Source organism: Oxyura jamaicensis, chromosome 12 (assembly GCF_011077185.1).
Source record: "Oxyura jamaicensis isolate SHBP4307 breed ruddy duck chromosome 12, BPBGC_Ojam_1.0, whole genome shotgun sequence".
NCBI classification, from domain to species: domain Eukaryota; kingdom Metazoa; phylum Chordata; class Aves; order Anseriformes; family Anatidae; genus Oxyura; species Oxyura jamaicensis.
The window spans coordinates 128,041-141,453 of NC_048904.1; the positions used below are offsets into that span (position 1 = coordinate 128,041).

General features: G+C 36.9%; 1 protein-coding gene across 7 annotated transcripts in view; it reads left to right on the top strand.

Annotated features, from left to right (window-relative positions):
• The window catches only part of ARHGEF3 (Rho guanine nucleotide exchange factor 3), a 121,068-nt gene that overhangs the window by 4,645 nt on the left and 103,010 nt on the right, over positions 1–13,413 (top strand). For 2 of the 7 annotated variants that reach the window (XM_035338200.1, XM_035338203.1), the window contains exon 2: positions 7,597–7,693. The exons of 3 other annotated variants lie outside the window; for them this stretch is intronic. Coding sequence is in view for 3 of the 4 variants with exons in the window: in XM_035338203.1 (XP_035194094.1) it covers positions 7,605–7,693 (89 nt within the window). In the remaining variant the exon portion in view is untranslated. Of the gene's footprint in view, positions 1–4,632; positions 4,757–6,120; positions 6,179–7,596; positions 7,694–13,413 lie in introns of those variants that run through there. 2 more of the 7 variants (XM_035338202.1, XM_035338201.1) reach the window with 2 other exon arrangements.

The following is a 13,413-nucleotide window of genomic DNA, read 5'->3' on the forward strand; positions in this document are numbered from 1 at the left end:
AGTGTAGCAGCAGTTGCATTACTTTTATATTAGACTATTACATACTGATTTTTTTTCTTTTTTTTTTTTGAGCCTCTAATTAGCATGAAAAATATTTTACTTAAATGCAAATTTCAGAAAACTTAAAAAAAAAAAAAAAAAGAAATTGTCCCTGAAATTTGTTTAGCTTTGCACAGTGCTTGCTTTCAAATTCAGAAGTTTGAGATGGATAGAGTTAAATTAATCTCAGAAATTGCTAGCTGTATGAGTCACTCAATTGGGAACATAAATACTCCTAATCTTTGGAAAGAACTTTTCAACATTGTTTTGTTTCATAGTGTCAACTGCAAAACACAAAGCAGTATGTTTAGCATAAAAGTAGTTGGATTTGTATTTGAAATCAGACTGTATGAATAAAATTAGTGCAACTTTTTGCCCCTTTTTCTTTGTAAACTGGCTAAAGGCTAGCAATAAATCTGCAGTAGAAGCTGGATTATGATTACTGTGTTGTTTTGTTTGTTTGCTTTATTGAAAAGAAATAAAAACTTGGAGAGGGGATAAATGTGAAGCACTAAAATGGTTAGCACTGGAGAATTATTCTTGCACGCTGATGGGATGGATAGGTTGTTTTGTTTACTGTCTGGTGCTGAAGCCAGGTACTTGAAATATTAAGAACATCTGGATCTTTTGGTCCAGAGAAAAACAGGTTTATCTCAGAATGACATAAGTAATTAGTGTTACATATCAGTGACATGTAATTCCTTGATATGTTAGTTGACTAGAATACAGAACTTAGTGTTTTGTGTATTCTTCTAAACAGTACTTTTAACTTTGTGTGTACCTTCTGCATTTTAAACACTCTATGTAAAATGTTCTGCTCAAGTATTTGCTAGCATTTCCTAATGTTAGCTTTTTTCTAATTATATAAGAGAGGTTCGGCTGTGTGTTACTAAGACACTAAGCACGGGAACAATAAATAATTCCTTTTCTTTATTGATACAGCAATCAGCTACCATCCCTAGAAATGACAACAGAGCCCCAAACGTTCCCTCTTTCCCCCCATGCTGCTAAAATTTCTCAATTGAAACCACTAAAAGACTCAAAGCTCCTGATAGCTTTGCAGATCAGGCAGTGCAGGTGAGTCATTGCTCTTCTGTTCTTTATCCCACTGAAAGACACTGTTACAAAATCTGCTGATATGCAGAATAAATTAAACTGGTAGTCTGAATTACGGTAAATTTCTCCACATGCTTTCCTTGAAGGTGATTGGAGATGATTTGTAACATAATTGGTTGTTTTTCTTTTCTGTTGGCTTGTTTTGGGGAAAAGAGCTAAACCTTGGTAAAATAAAAGGCTAGAGAACACAGTCTCACAGAAGGTTATATTTCTCCAGCATAGAGCTCTATTCCATGTCAGTGCTCTGGCTTCAGCCTGATATGAACTTGTATTTGCATGACTGTTGTCTTTTACCTTTCATCTACTTTGTGCTGAGAATAAATATAACATTTATGCTATTTCCAAAGTAAACATTACCTTTTGTGTAAGACTGGATAGACCATCTCCATGCCTATAGCAGGTGGGTATGTAAGGGTGAAGGAGCCAAGCTTCATACTTGCTGTGAGTCAAAGAGTAAGGATATTATGTTAAAACTTCTCTTCTATGATTTTGGAGAATTCTGATGGAATCACCAATTATGGAGTGAAATGCCATGCATTTAGTTCTCTGAACTACTTCCACCACATATTTTAATCTTCCATGTATACATATGCTTGTTTAAAGCACTTATATAAAGTACTTAGATAAAAACTTATCTGCTCTTCTGAAGAGAACGCTATTTAATGAGATGTCTCAAGGAGAGTAATAAAAACCTTTTCAAAAATATGTGTTTAAAAAGGACCTCCAAAACCTCATTATTCAGTGCATCACGTGCATTTTTGAATGACTTAAATATGATAAGTATTGAAATACAATGCGTTCATTGAGGTCAAAATTTACTTGAAATAATCACAGTGTGTGTTAAAGAAACTCTATGGTATGCCAGGCTTGGCCTGAAGTGGTAATGCAATGTGAAGATTCTCAGCACTGCCTGCTACTTGGAGTTGTAATCAGGAGAAATATTCTTTAAGTGCTTCTTGAGTTCTCACTGATTTTATTGAAGTACAGGTTAGTGGTAGAAAGATGTTTGGCAATTGCAGTACCTGAGAACATCAGAAAAACAATTTGGATAAAAGATTGTTTTGGTTCTTGTTGTTAAGCAGTTAAACATTGAAGTTCATTTTAAAGTTTAATTTTGCTCTTCAACAAGCTATTTGCCTAAGGCAGCCTCCTGGATCTGGATAGCAGCTGAGTGCTATCAAGATATGATAATATGTGCCTGGAAATGTGACTTCGCAGAAAACAATGCAAGAGTAAATGTGCTTGTTACTGGAAATTAGACTTGTGGGCAGCTTGTAAGGAATTGGAACATCAGCTCTTTAAAATTAAAAATGCTATGATACATGCTTGCTAATTAGTAATCTCTTGTTCGGGCTTTGTGAGTATAGAGGCTCCTGCTTGAGAGAGTGATGGTGTGTAACACTCCTGACGTTTCTTTGGTATACACATATTACTGTGGTGTTTTTACTGTTGCCTTTTTCATTAAAAGGAATAATTACTGTTTCTGCACTGAGAAGTCTTAGTTATCAGTAAAACTTTCTTCAGAGTTTTTCTCTACCAACTATTACAAGATACAATGTCAACAATGCAAAGTATTTTGGTGAAGAGCTGTGGGAACATGTTTTATCGGAATACTTTGATTAGTTTAACTGTTGTGAATAGCAGTTGAATGATACTTTAATTTTTAACTACCACTTCTGTAGTATCTTACTTGTCCAGAGATACAAGTAGGGAATGAAGGGAAAGACAAAAAAAAAAAAGACTTTTGGTGGTGGTCACAGATATACTTTGTAACAAAAGCAAAAAAAAAGAAAATGGTCTTTGTGTAGGGGGATGGGATTAGAAAGAATGGCTGATATTTTCCTCATTTTGCTAGATAGAAATTACAGGTTGCTTTGAGCCCATGGAGTGAGGGGGTTTCAATTCCTTTTTTGAATCTTTTAATCTTTTCTTTTCAAATGGTCCTGAAAAGGTGATCTGTGGAGGTGTCTGGAGGCTTGAGTGTTGTGCTGTACTAGATCCTTGTTTGGCTTTATAAGGAAAATACAAAGCTTCCAGAATAAAATCTAAAAATAAATGTAAAAATATATTTAAATATAATACTTTTTCAGTTCTTGAGCCAATGGCTCACCGCTACTAAGCTTTTCTCTGCAATTATGGGTCATAAGAATCTACTATGAGGCAGATGGACTGCAAATGCATCAGACCTTCAAAGCTGGTGTTTTAAATGAAAGACAAATGCTTTTTTTTTTTTTTTTTTTTTTTTTTTTTGTGGACATAGCTCTTAAGAGAATTTGTGGGTGCATGCTTCCTTCTGGTAGCCTGGCATAGTCACAGAAGAGTAGCTATGCTAAAATTTCTGGTGTTTCTTCAAAAGCAGCATGGATGTTTCTTCAAGGCTGTTGCCACAGAAAGATAGTGACAGTAGTGTTAATCATAGCCACTATAAATAAAGTCTTCAACATTGTTTTCCGATGTTTTTGTCCTGGAACAACTTTTTGCCCACTTTGTCCTGTGAAAGCAGAGCATGATCTCTAGGGTAACACCTAATTCGAGTGCGTGCATCTTATCTAGAACAGTCAAGGCTCAGTATGCAAACAGAGGATAAGGAACAGAATATGTTTTAAGCAGTCTCTTAAGCTGATATTTACTGACTTGCCTTGGCATCTGCCTTCAAGTTATTAAGAGGAAAGATGTTAGATTTATTTTTCTCCTTCAAGTTTCATCATGTATAGTGCCTATGTCATAAAGTTCAAGTCCAAACAAGAGATGAATGGTGATATAAAACAAAGCACCTGTGAATAGTCTATATTTTATTTTTTCCTGAAATTTGTTCCTTTGTTTCTTGAGTTGTGTTTAATTTTTTAAGATGTTGCTGTTACTGGATGTTTGTTCCTGGACATAGTTTTAATACACTGGCTGAAAAATAAACCAGCATATTCCAAACAAAATTTTATTTTGCCAGTTTTATCTTTAATTTTGATTGGTTCACTTTAGATATTCTTAGTGCTTGATAGAATGTATCTCCCTCTCCATCCTAAAATAGAAAAGATAGTTTTTATTTTAGAAATAATTATTTATTCTGAAGGAAGAGCTGAAGAACTGTTTATGGCACAACAGTGAGTTGGGATAGAATCTGCAGGCTGAGAATTTTTCATAGAAATGACTTCCAAGTAAGAGATGTAGTGGTGGTATTTGATATCCAAGGCCTTGGAAATTGTAGATAGATACCAATTTTCCATTTGTCATTTAGAACCTAAGGATCTTCTGGTATTTTGACAAGGCCATAAAACTTGTCAGCGATGTGGGTATCAGCTGTTTAATTACTTGTCTGTCCTGGTAGAGAGCAAACTAGGACCTGCATAAACCTGTCATTAGGAATAGGCTGACTGGAGTATCCCTGGTGGTTTTCCAGAAACTTGTCTGACTCACTGCTGGCCAGCCTCAGGAGTGGGAGTGATGGATGTCATGCACTGGTTGCCACCAGTTGCGGGATCAGGCAGTTGCGTGAGCAACTGCCTGATCCCAAGGCTGTGAGAAGCCTTTCCATCCCAGGAGGGTAGGATTGGAAAGCTGAACAGACACAAGTCATTCAAGATGCTGGGAGTTTGTGCTACAGCAGGCAGGGATTACATGGTGGGCATTGCAGGAGCATTGCTTGTTCTTTGGTGTGGGTGGGAAGTTGAAGGGATGCTTTGTGGTACCTGCTCCCATCTTGCAGAAGGGTGCTGCTGCAGCGCAGGGCTGGGAGAGGACCAGGCATACTGGAGGTTCCCATCCCCACTTCTGTTAGTGCCAACTGAGGAAGGATGTTTGACTGCTGCTGTGTGGGCTGGCTGCTACACCCACCTCCTCTGTGTGTTTAAGCGAGGAGCACATTTGGGTAGCACTTAGTTGTGTGACTTGGCCAACCTATCCTACTACTGGAAACTGAGTGGTGGAGGCTGTAAGAGCAGGAGCTGTGTATGACTCGAGGTATTCAGTTTGTCAGAAAGCCAGAAAGTTTTATACAGCATATAGGTATCTCTCTGGAGGTGGTATATGTTACAGAAAACATCAGAAGCAGATTTTTGTAAGATCCCGAGGCTGTGGATGTGAAGTGACAATTGTTAGTGACATCAGTGACAATTTCAGAGACTAGACTGGGAATGTGAGACAGTTGAGCAGTTTAACAAGATAATATTCCGCTCTATATTACTTCAGCTCATTTTCTTTGTGGAACGTAAGAGAACAGAAACTGGGTTTATGCCATGTGTTATTTATTTTATGTTATGTAAGCATCAGCCCTTATTATCAGTTGTTCAGAGGACATGGTAACTGGTATCATTTTTTCTGTCCTCTGCTGTTGCTCTAGTTTCAGCATGGGAATCTCAGTGCAATTCTGTCTGGAGTGTTTTCTTCAGTGTTTCTTTGGGTGGGGAGGGGAGTGATGACTACTTTTTTAGTCATCGATTAAACAATCTGTACTATAATAGTACAGTACTAGTTCATAAGCAAACAGACTTATTTATTGTTTCCTTCTGGAATGGCAACCTTGTGGTTTTGTAACTTCATTCTTTTGGGTTGCAACTTTGTGAATTAATAGGCTACTTTTAACTTTCCTTTCAACCTTCAATCCTAGTAGTTTGAGTGACTGTAAGAGGAGGTAAAACCCTTGCTTGTGCAACTGCTGTGATCATTGAAACATCTGGGCTTTCCCAAGGTAGAGCAGAAATTGGCTGTAATTTGCCTTGTTGGGAAATTGCTCCCTGAAAATAGGGGACTTTGCAGAAGATGTCTGGACTCCTTCACTGTTCCTTCAAAATATCTGTAAGAACATCTCCCCTTCTCCTGCATTACTGCACACTGAAGAGGCAAGTAATAGTTTAATATTCAACGCCTGCTGCTGAGCCACTTCTAGAATTATTAGATTTCTGATTATTTATTTATTTTTTTTTGAGTTTATCTTAGTGATCCAACTGCAGAATAAGGAGTGAATTTGAGGTCAGGCACTGATCCAAGATGAAGCCAGTGGCTACCAAGCTCTGTTCTTGCCCTCACAGAGGCAAGGCTTTCATTGTCTTCTCCTTCAGAATAGTTTTCTGATCTTTGAAACAAGATCTCAGGAAACAGATTTGCTCAGAAACAGCCTGAGCAGAATTTATATCCCTTTCTAGTACAAGGGATGTAAAAAATGCAAACTGGAGCTGTTGTCTCCTAAGTCCATTTGTTGTTTCCCAGAGTGGCAGTGCTGCCTGATCTGCTGACTGCGAACGGGAGGTAAAAAGAGGACATTGAGTCCTTTCGGGGCTGAATTTACATTGCTGCTTTCTGGGACCTCTTTCTGAGAAACATGCTTGCTACGGCTACTTATACAGCCCTGCTTGGCCATGATTTTGGATCCAAGGTTGCCATTCTCTTTACAGGAGTTGTTTTGTGAAGCTGGGCCTCACCTGCCCACCAGTGACAGGCTGCAGGCCTTGCAGTCAGCTCCAATTGCTGCCCATGGCTCTCAGGGCTGACCATGACCCTGGTTCTGCAAAGCTTTAAACAGCTCCTCAATGTTTTTCTATACCTTCCTGCAAAAAGTGAGGGGTTATTATCTTAGCAAGCATAGCCTCTTTTCTGGTTATGTTCTAGTAGATTAGTATATAGGTGGGCCTGTTCTCTGGTAATGCATTGAGTTTTCGGGTTGATTGTAATAGAAAACAGGTGTGAAATCAATCTTCCTGATCTTGAGATTCCTAATTTGCTTTTGATTTTTTTTTTGTATTTTTTAAAAAAAGGTGTAAGACATTTCATGTTAGCAGTGTTTCAATGTGAAATTAACTTGCCCTATCTAGAGATCTGGTTTGTTCTTATCATGCGAGTCATTTGCTGGAAGCATGTTTGGCCATAAAGACCTTTTAGAAGCTCTATAGCTTGGGGATTGCTATTGCCAGGATTGCACTGTCTGTGCTGTTTGTGAGAATGACTTCAGCCATGAGTGAATTGTGTTTTTCTGCAAGTCAGTGAAGTATGATCTTAAATTACTAGAATATAGATGGTAAATTATTAAATATGCTGAAAAGATCTTTAAATATCAGAAATCCAAATTTTCTCTCTAGTGGTGTATGGATCCTTCCACCGCAACACCAGCCCTGACTGCTGCTCTGAATTAACATAACTGACACTATGCATAGCCCTGGATAGGGGCTTGCTGACATCAACACTTCTGGCACCTATTCAGAAAAATAAACAAAAGACCATCAGTGTTGAGTTTGGCACAGCTAGCAAGTCCACAAAACTGCCAAATCCTTCTCAGTGTATTTATCCAATTAATCCCATTGATTTAGGAGATTTACTTAAGTGAGTAAAATGTACTGTATTTGGTCTTAAAAGTGCTTATCCTAAAATGTGGGTTTTCTAGTGAATTAGTAAACACTTATATTTCTCTTATATTATGGTCTTCATGTTTTTGTTGTTGCTGTCGTTCCTTTGTAGAAAAAAGGATGAATTCTGAAAGCTCAGCACTTACCATGAATAGTCCTGCCATAATAAACCAATGTGCCAGAGGAGGAATGGAAAAAGAAAAAGTTTGGTAAGGAAGTTTTACTTCTAATTTTCTGTGAGGTTAGTAGACAGCTATATTGAGAGACTTAGTTTTTGTTTGTTTGTTTTTGTTTTTGTTTTTTTAAAAAAAAGAAGTACAAGAGTTATTTATATTGGAAGTATTTACATTAATTTTGCATTATTTAAATATGAAAATGAGAAAGGAAGTTTTTATTGTGTTTTTGAGTTTTTAGCGGTTGACCATGGGGGCTGTAGTGTCATGGGGGATGGGAAATGGAAAAACTCCTGTTCACTTCAACAGTGCACCAGTTGTACTCATGGAATCTTTCACATATGGCAAATGTCTTAATCTCTCAATGCTGTTGCTATGCTTGTGCTGTGCTATTACTAGTAACCTTCAAAGTGCTGTGCAGTTGAGAAGTCAGGCTTGTGGTTTCATGAGATTTGTGCTTTAGGAGACATTAAAAAGTCAATAGTTTCTACTTGTTATAAAAAAGACTTTATACTGCAGGAAAAAGAAATGCAGTTCAGTGGAAGTTAATTCAGTCGTAGCTGAGGCAAATTCTTATATTTCAGGACAATTTATTTGTGAAAACTGTCTCTGACCATGCGATTTTTAGCACCTTGTTTGGTGTTTGCATGAAGGGAACTGGGTGTTGGGAAGGCACTGAGGCATTTCAGCTGTGTTAGTGGGGACCCTTTATTGAGACCCTGCTGATTTTGCTTGCTGTTGTTCGCTAGGGTTTAGCTTTGTTGTGTTGCTTATTTACCATGTAGAAAACAAACAATTTCATGCTGCAGGAGAAAAAAAAAAAAAAGAGATCTACATGGACAAAAAGCTAAACTACACTGTTTTTCTAGTCTAGGAAATGATCATTAAAAGCTCTTTATGCTAATGAAGCAAATAAATACTAGCAAATGAATGTTATATTTCCTACTGGATGCTTGTCAGAAAATCATTTTTACCACATCAAATTTTATCTTTTTTTTTTTTTTTTTTTTTTTTTTATGTGGTATTCAAAGAAGTGTCATGATACCTGGACAGTAGTTTTATTTTTTTAAAACTTCTCCCACTGTTCTACTACCATTTCTGGAACATCCTCAAAGCTAGAAACAGTCTTCAGATGAAGAAAAGGGATGTGGAAGATTTAGGGACTTCTTTACCAAGCCTACAATGAGGGGTGGAGACTTGACACATACTGTGTCTCATATAATTTTCTGTCCTACTTGTGGTATTGAGCAATACAATTTTATTTTTGTCATGGCATTTCTTTGTAATTCTTAGTAACAATACTTACTAATGCTGACTAAAATAGCTGGAGAGTACAATTTATGTTATCAAGTATTTAAGTATCTCGAATGAATGAATAGTATGGTGTGTTATGTGTTTAACTGACCTTAAAGAAAGTGGTGGAAAATAGGAGAATATAGTCGTATATTATGTCATGTGAGTGGTATAAAAACCCAGGTTATCACTTAGTTTGAATTGCAGGGCCTGTGCTGAACTACAAGGAGATAAATATATTGAAGCTAACTCTGGCTTGTATATTAATAAATAAATAAAAATCATTTGAGCCTATCTGTCAGCCAACAATATCACTTTTACTTTTGCTAGCTTCTTACTGTGTAAATAAAGATCGTAAAAAGGGCCTCATGTTTGCAGTCTGTGGATTTTGTTCGGTTAAGCTTTTGATTTGTGAAGCTGAATAGCAGTCTGATATGTGTATCTGGTATAACTGAATGCAGGATGTCACTGACTTCTTGTCTATCTGTGACTCAGCAGCTAGATGGTGGGTGCAATAAATGGTGAAAATTTCATGTATGTATATGCAGAATAGACTTGAAATTTTCTAAAATCTTTTTTTTTCTTGGTATTGACAGGATTTTTGAGAACTAGGGCTGAATAAAGACTATTTTCCACAGCCTAATGCAGTATGATGTTGCATCATTGCTGCATTGTGCATTTATTATTTTTTCATTGTCTAGTTCTTCAAACAGTCTAAATTATTTAATCAAGTCAAAAATCTTCAGAGTAAAAGCCCTGAGGAGGATCTCTTCTAGCATTTAAACTTGACTTACAATACATGTAATAGGCTTTGATTCTGCATAAGGTGTTATACTCAGGATGCCTAGAAACAAAGGAAATAAAGAATTGGCTGATAATGATTTTTATTATTTTATTTTATTTTATTTTATTTTATTTTATTTTATTTTATTTTATTTTTACTTGTGGCCAGTGACACAGATTATGTACACCAAATTTGTGGTGGAATTATCCAAGATACTTGGTATCTTGTGAAGTTTCTTAAGTGCTGTAACTATATGTACATGTGATGTGTGGATTTTATTGTATAGTTTGCTGACTGAAAGCATAAAGTTGATAAAATGTCTTTGCCCTTTTATTGAGGCTAGTGTAACAATAGAAGATGAAGTATAACTGGTCACACAGTATGAGCTAGCTAGAATTTTGAAGTTCTTGGAAAGGAGTACAAGAAGGAACAACTCAAATTGAGTCTCACAAAATTGGTTACGGGTATTGGGAATTCTTCAGTTTAACTACTTTGCTGACTAGAAACAGGACATTGGAAATCTTATCTGCTTTCTTTAGAAATGGTATCAGGTTATAGTCTTTTCTGGTATGTGATGAAAAAGTTTCTGAAAAAAAACAGATAAACTTAGTTACTATGGGATATTGAATTCAAGAAGTATCAGCTTCTATATTTGCATGTTCTAACTATAAATACTTACATATAAATAAGAATAAAAAAGGAAGCATCACAGACTGAATGAAAGAAGCGTAAGGGGAATATTTACATCTTAATTTCCTATTCAAGTAATTGCTAATGAAGAGATAAGGGAAAATAGCCTCTTGATAGTATGCCAGAAGCAGCAAGCTCTGTGAGCAAAATCTGTACAGGTACTACTTGTTCCTTTAATTTACTTGAATACATTTGAATATTTTGTTTTCAGTATCTGTCTGCCCATGCCCAATGATGCCTTCCAATAACAGTAGCATTCCAAATTTGAAAATACTGTTTGCTTCAGCATCTGTGTATGTATGTCAAGCTGTGTAACTTCTGTTACCCAATTGAATAGTCACCTCAGTAAAATACTGTCTAGGCATCCTCATATTGGTTTTCAGTGGGTTTCTATGGATTTAGCTGAATTGTTATTGAGGTAAGTAGCTCATCTTTGGGAGCATGGGAAAGCAGAGGGGGGAGGAAGTTCTGCTTTTCTTCCCGATGAAGAAGAGTATCTTTGACCCTCAGAGGTCCTGGCCTTGCTCAGCCTGCTGCTGTTAGAGGTGTGAAGCAAATGGGAGTGCTTTCCACTTTCTGGTCACTCCCATGTTCTTGCTTCCACTGAAGTTTTGGCTCAAAATTCTTTCCAGTTGTCCTCCTCCTTTCTCTGTAATACCCAACAAATTATCATTTGTAAATAGGAATATAAATTGAGTCTACCCTCTTTCTTCCAACAATCAATCCCACAGAGTTATCATATTTTTTTCCAGCCTTTGGGTGGTTGGGTCCTGCCTTCTGGTCTTTCCTACTGGCAATGGGAGTTCTTTTCCATATTCCAGACAATACAGTTTTCCGTAGCATGGCTGCTGACTTGTTACTTTTTTGTCACTTCAGCACCTCATTGTAATCCCTGATGCTTTTCTACTGTGTCAATTGTAGGATTACAAAAGGTAGAGTTTTCAACTACCATTTTTTTTTTCAGCTTTAGATAAACACAAGAAACTTACTTAGAACTTACCTAGCAGGTTCTTGCTTTTTAACTTTAACTTATAATAGATGTGTTGCAGAATCTCTTGCATTTACAGCTGCCTAGAAGCAGTTTGTTGGCATAAAGCTGAACCACAAAACTGGTTTGTGAAAATGCCACCTATACCTGACTGCTGAACAGTGTTTAGTTAAGGCTGATACCGGGTAGAGGGGATAGTCTGTAGAACAGGCTGGACTTTTATTTTTCCAACAGTTGGTATGGATTGGTATCTTCAATGGTTCAGCTGGTTGCTTTTGATTGAAGGAAGATGAAAGTCATTTTTCTTTTTCTTCATAATTTTGGATTAGGCTGTTATTGAGTAGAAATGCATTTTGTTTGCAAAAGGACTGCAAGGCTCCACTTTTACCAGTGTAAGTTGGGTACTTTTCTGCCATTATCAGTGCCAAGTACAAAAGAGTTGGCAGAACAAGGGGGTGAAAATATTTTTTATCTGTTTAGTTTCAAAGTCACCTAGGTTAACTAAAACAGCTTTTAACAGTAGTTTGAACTATCAAGGCTGGTGTTATATTGTGGCAGATGAAAACATGATGAGAGTAAGTGGTAATGACACCTTAAACCATCCTGGTTATTTTCATGAGGATCTTTCTCCCCCCTTATATTGCATAGCCATTTACAAAATCCGCTGCTCTGTTTCAATGGTGTTTTGTATCTGCTTAGTTTGGTACCTCTGCAAGATAAAGATCCTTGAATTCTCAAACTTTCAATGCTTCATTTGGTTCTATGGCTTTCTTCCCCCTCAGCACATGTAACCAAGATTATAGCAGCAAAACATGCTGTTAGTAAGAATAAAGTGACTGCTGTAAATGTCTGTTAACTAGAGGGCACCACAGCAGAGTTCATGCGTAAGCCAAATTCAGCTGTTCTTGATAAGCAGAAATTCTGAGAAATTCAGCTGATACTGTTGATCTTATGACCATTCATTATCTGAGCCAGTATGGAGCAATACTTGAGCAACCGAAGGCCTGAGAGCCTTGAAATTTTAGATGCTACTGATTTGGCAGATTCTCGGTTTCTTAATGTTGAAAATTGCAAGAAAGGAACTAAAGATAAGGGAGTAAGTGGGAACTGTGTCAATTAATCTATGCTTGGTATGAAACTAGCCAGATAGCATGTTGTTTTCAAAACAAATGTACAGTGGAATTGGAAATCTTCCAGTTTTTGTTATTGTGTGGATTTATGATGTGCTTCCTCTAGGCTGGCAGAAATCTTGCTGATCACTTTATCTTTTTGCATAAAATTAAGTCAGGAACTATTTCAGCTGTTTAAAACTAATAATTGAAATATGGGGTTCTGGATCTCCATTCATTGAGTTTGTGATGCCTTGTTTTTCCTTTTCTAACCCCCCTGCCATGTTGCTTACTGAGTATGCAGCACTCTCCTATTTCTATGACAGTCACCATCATTTTCAAGTCTCTTTAAAAACTGCCTCTGACATGTGGCTGACAAAAGCTGACAAAAAGGGCTTGTCTGGCCCTTTCCCTAGGCAAGGGATGTGGTATGTTGTGGAAAATAATTAGAAGAAAAGTTGTTACTTTTACTGTTGTGATTTTTATTTATTTATTTATTTATTTATTTTATTTAGGGCCTTAGAAAAGCAAATAGAAAATTGTAAAACAGACACAGGAAATAATTCAGTGAAACATCAGAAATATTTATCTCTCTTTTAAAGGAGGAAAAGGTCAGGAAATTAGGCTTTGCAATTATCTGGCTTTTGTGGTGAAGCCAATTTAAGCCTCTCATTTGCTTGTTCCTCTTCCTGGCATTGTTAGCCATCGCTGCTGTTATGCCAATAGCGTAGTGAGCTTCTCTCTGAATTAAATGAAAACAATTTTGGTTAAAATAGATCTCCTTTTGGGAAAGTCAAATTTATTTCAGTAAATTCATGTAGCACAGCCCTACAATTAGCTGTTTGGCACAACTCAGAGGGTGAAACTGCAGTAAATATGGGGTAGGACACAT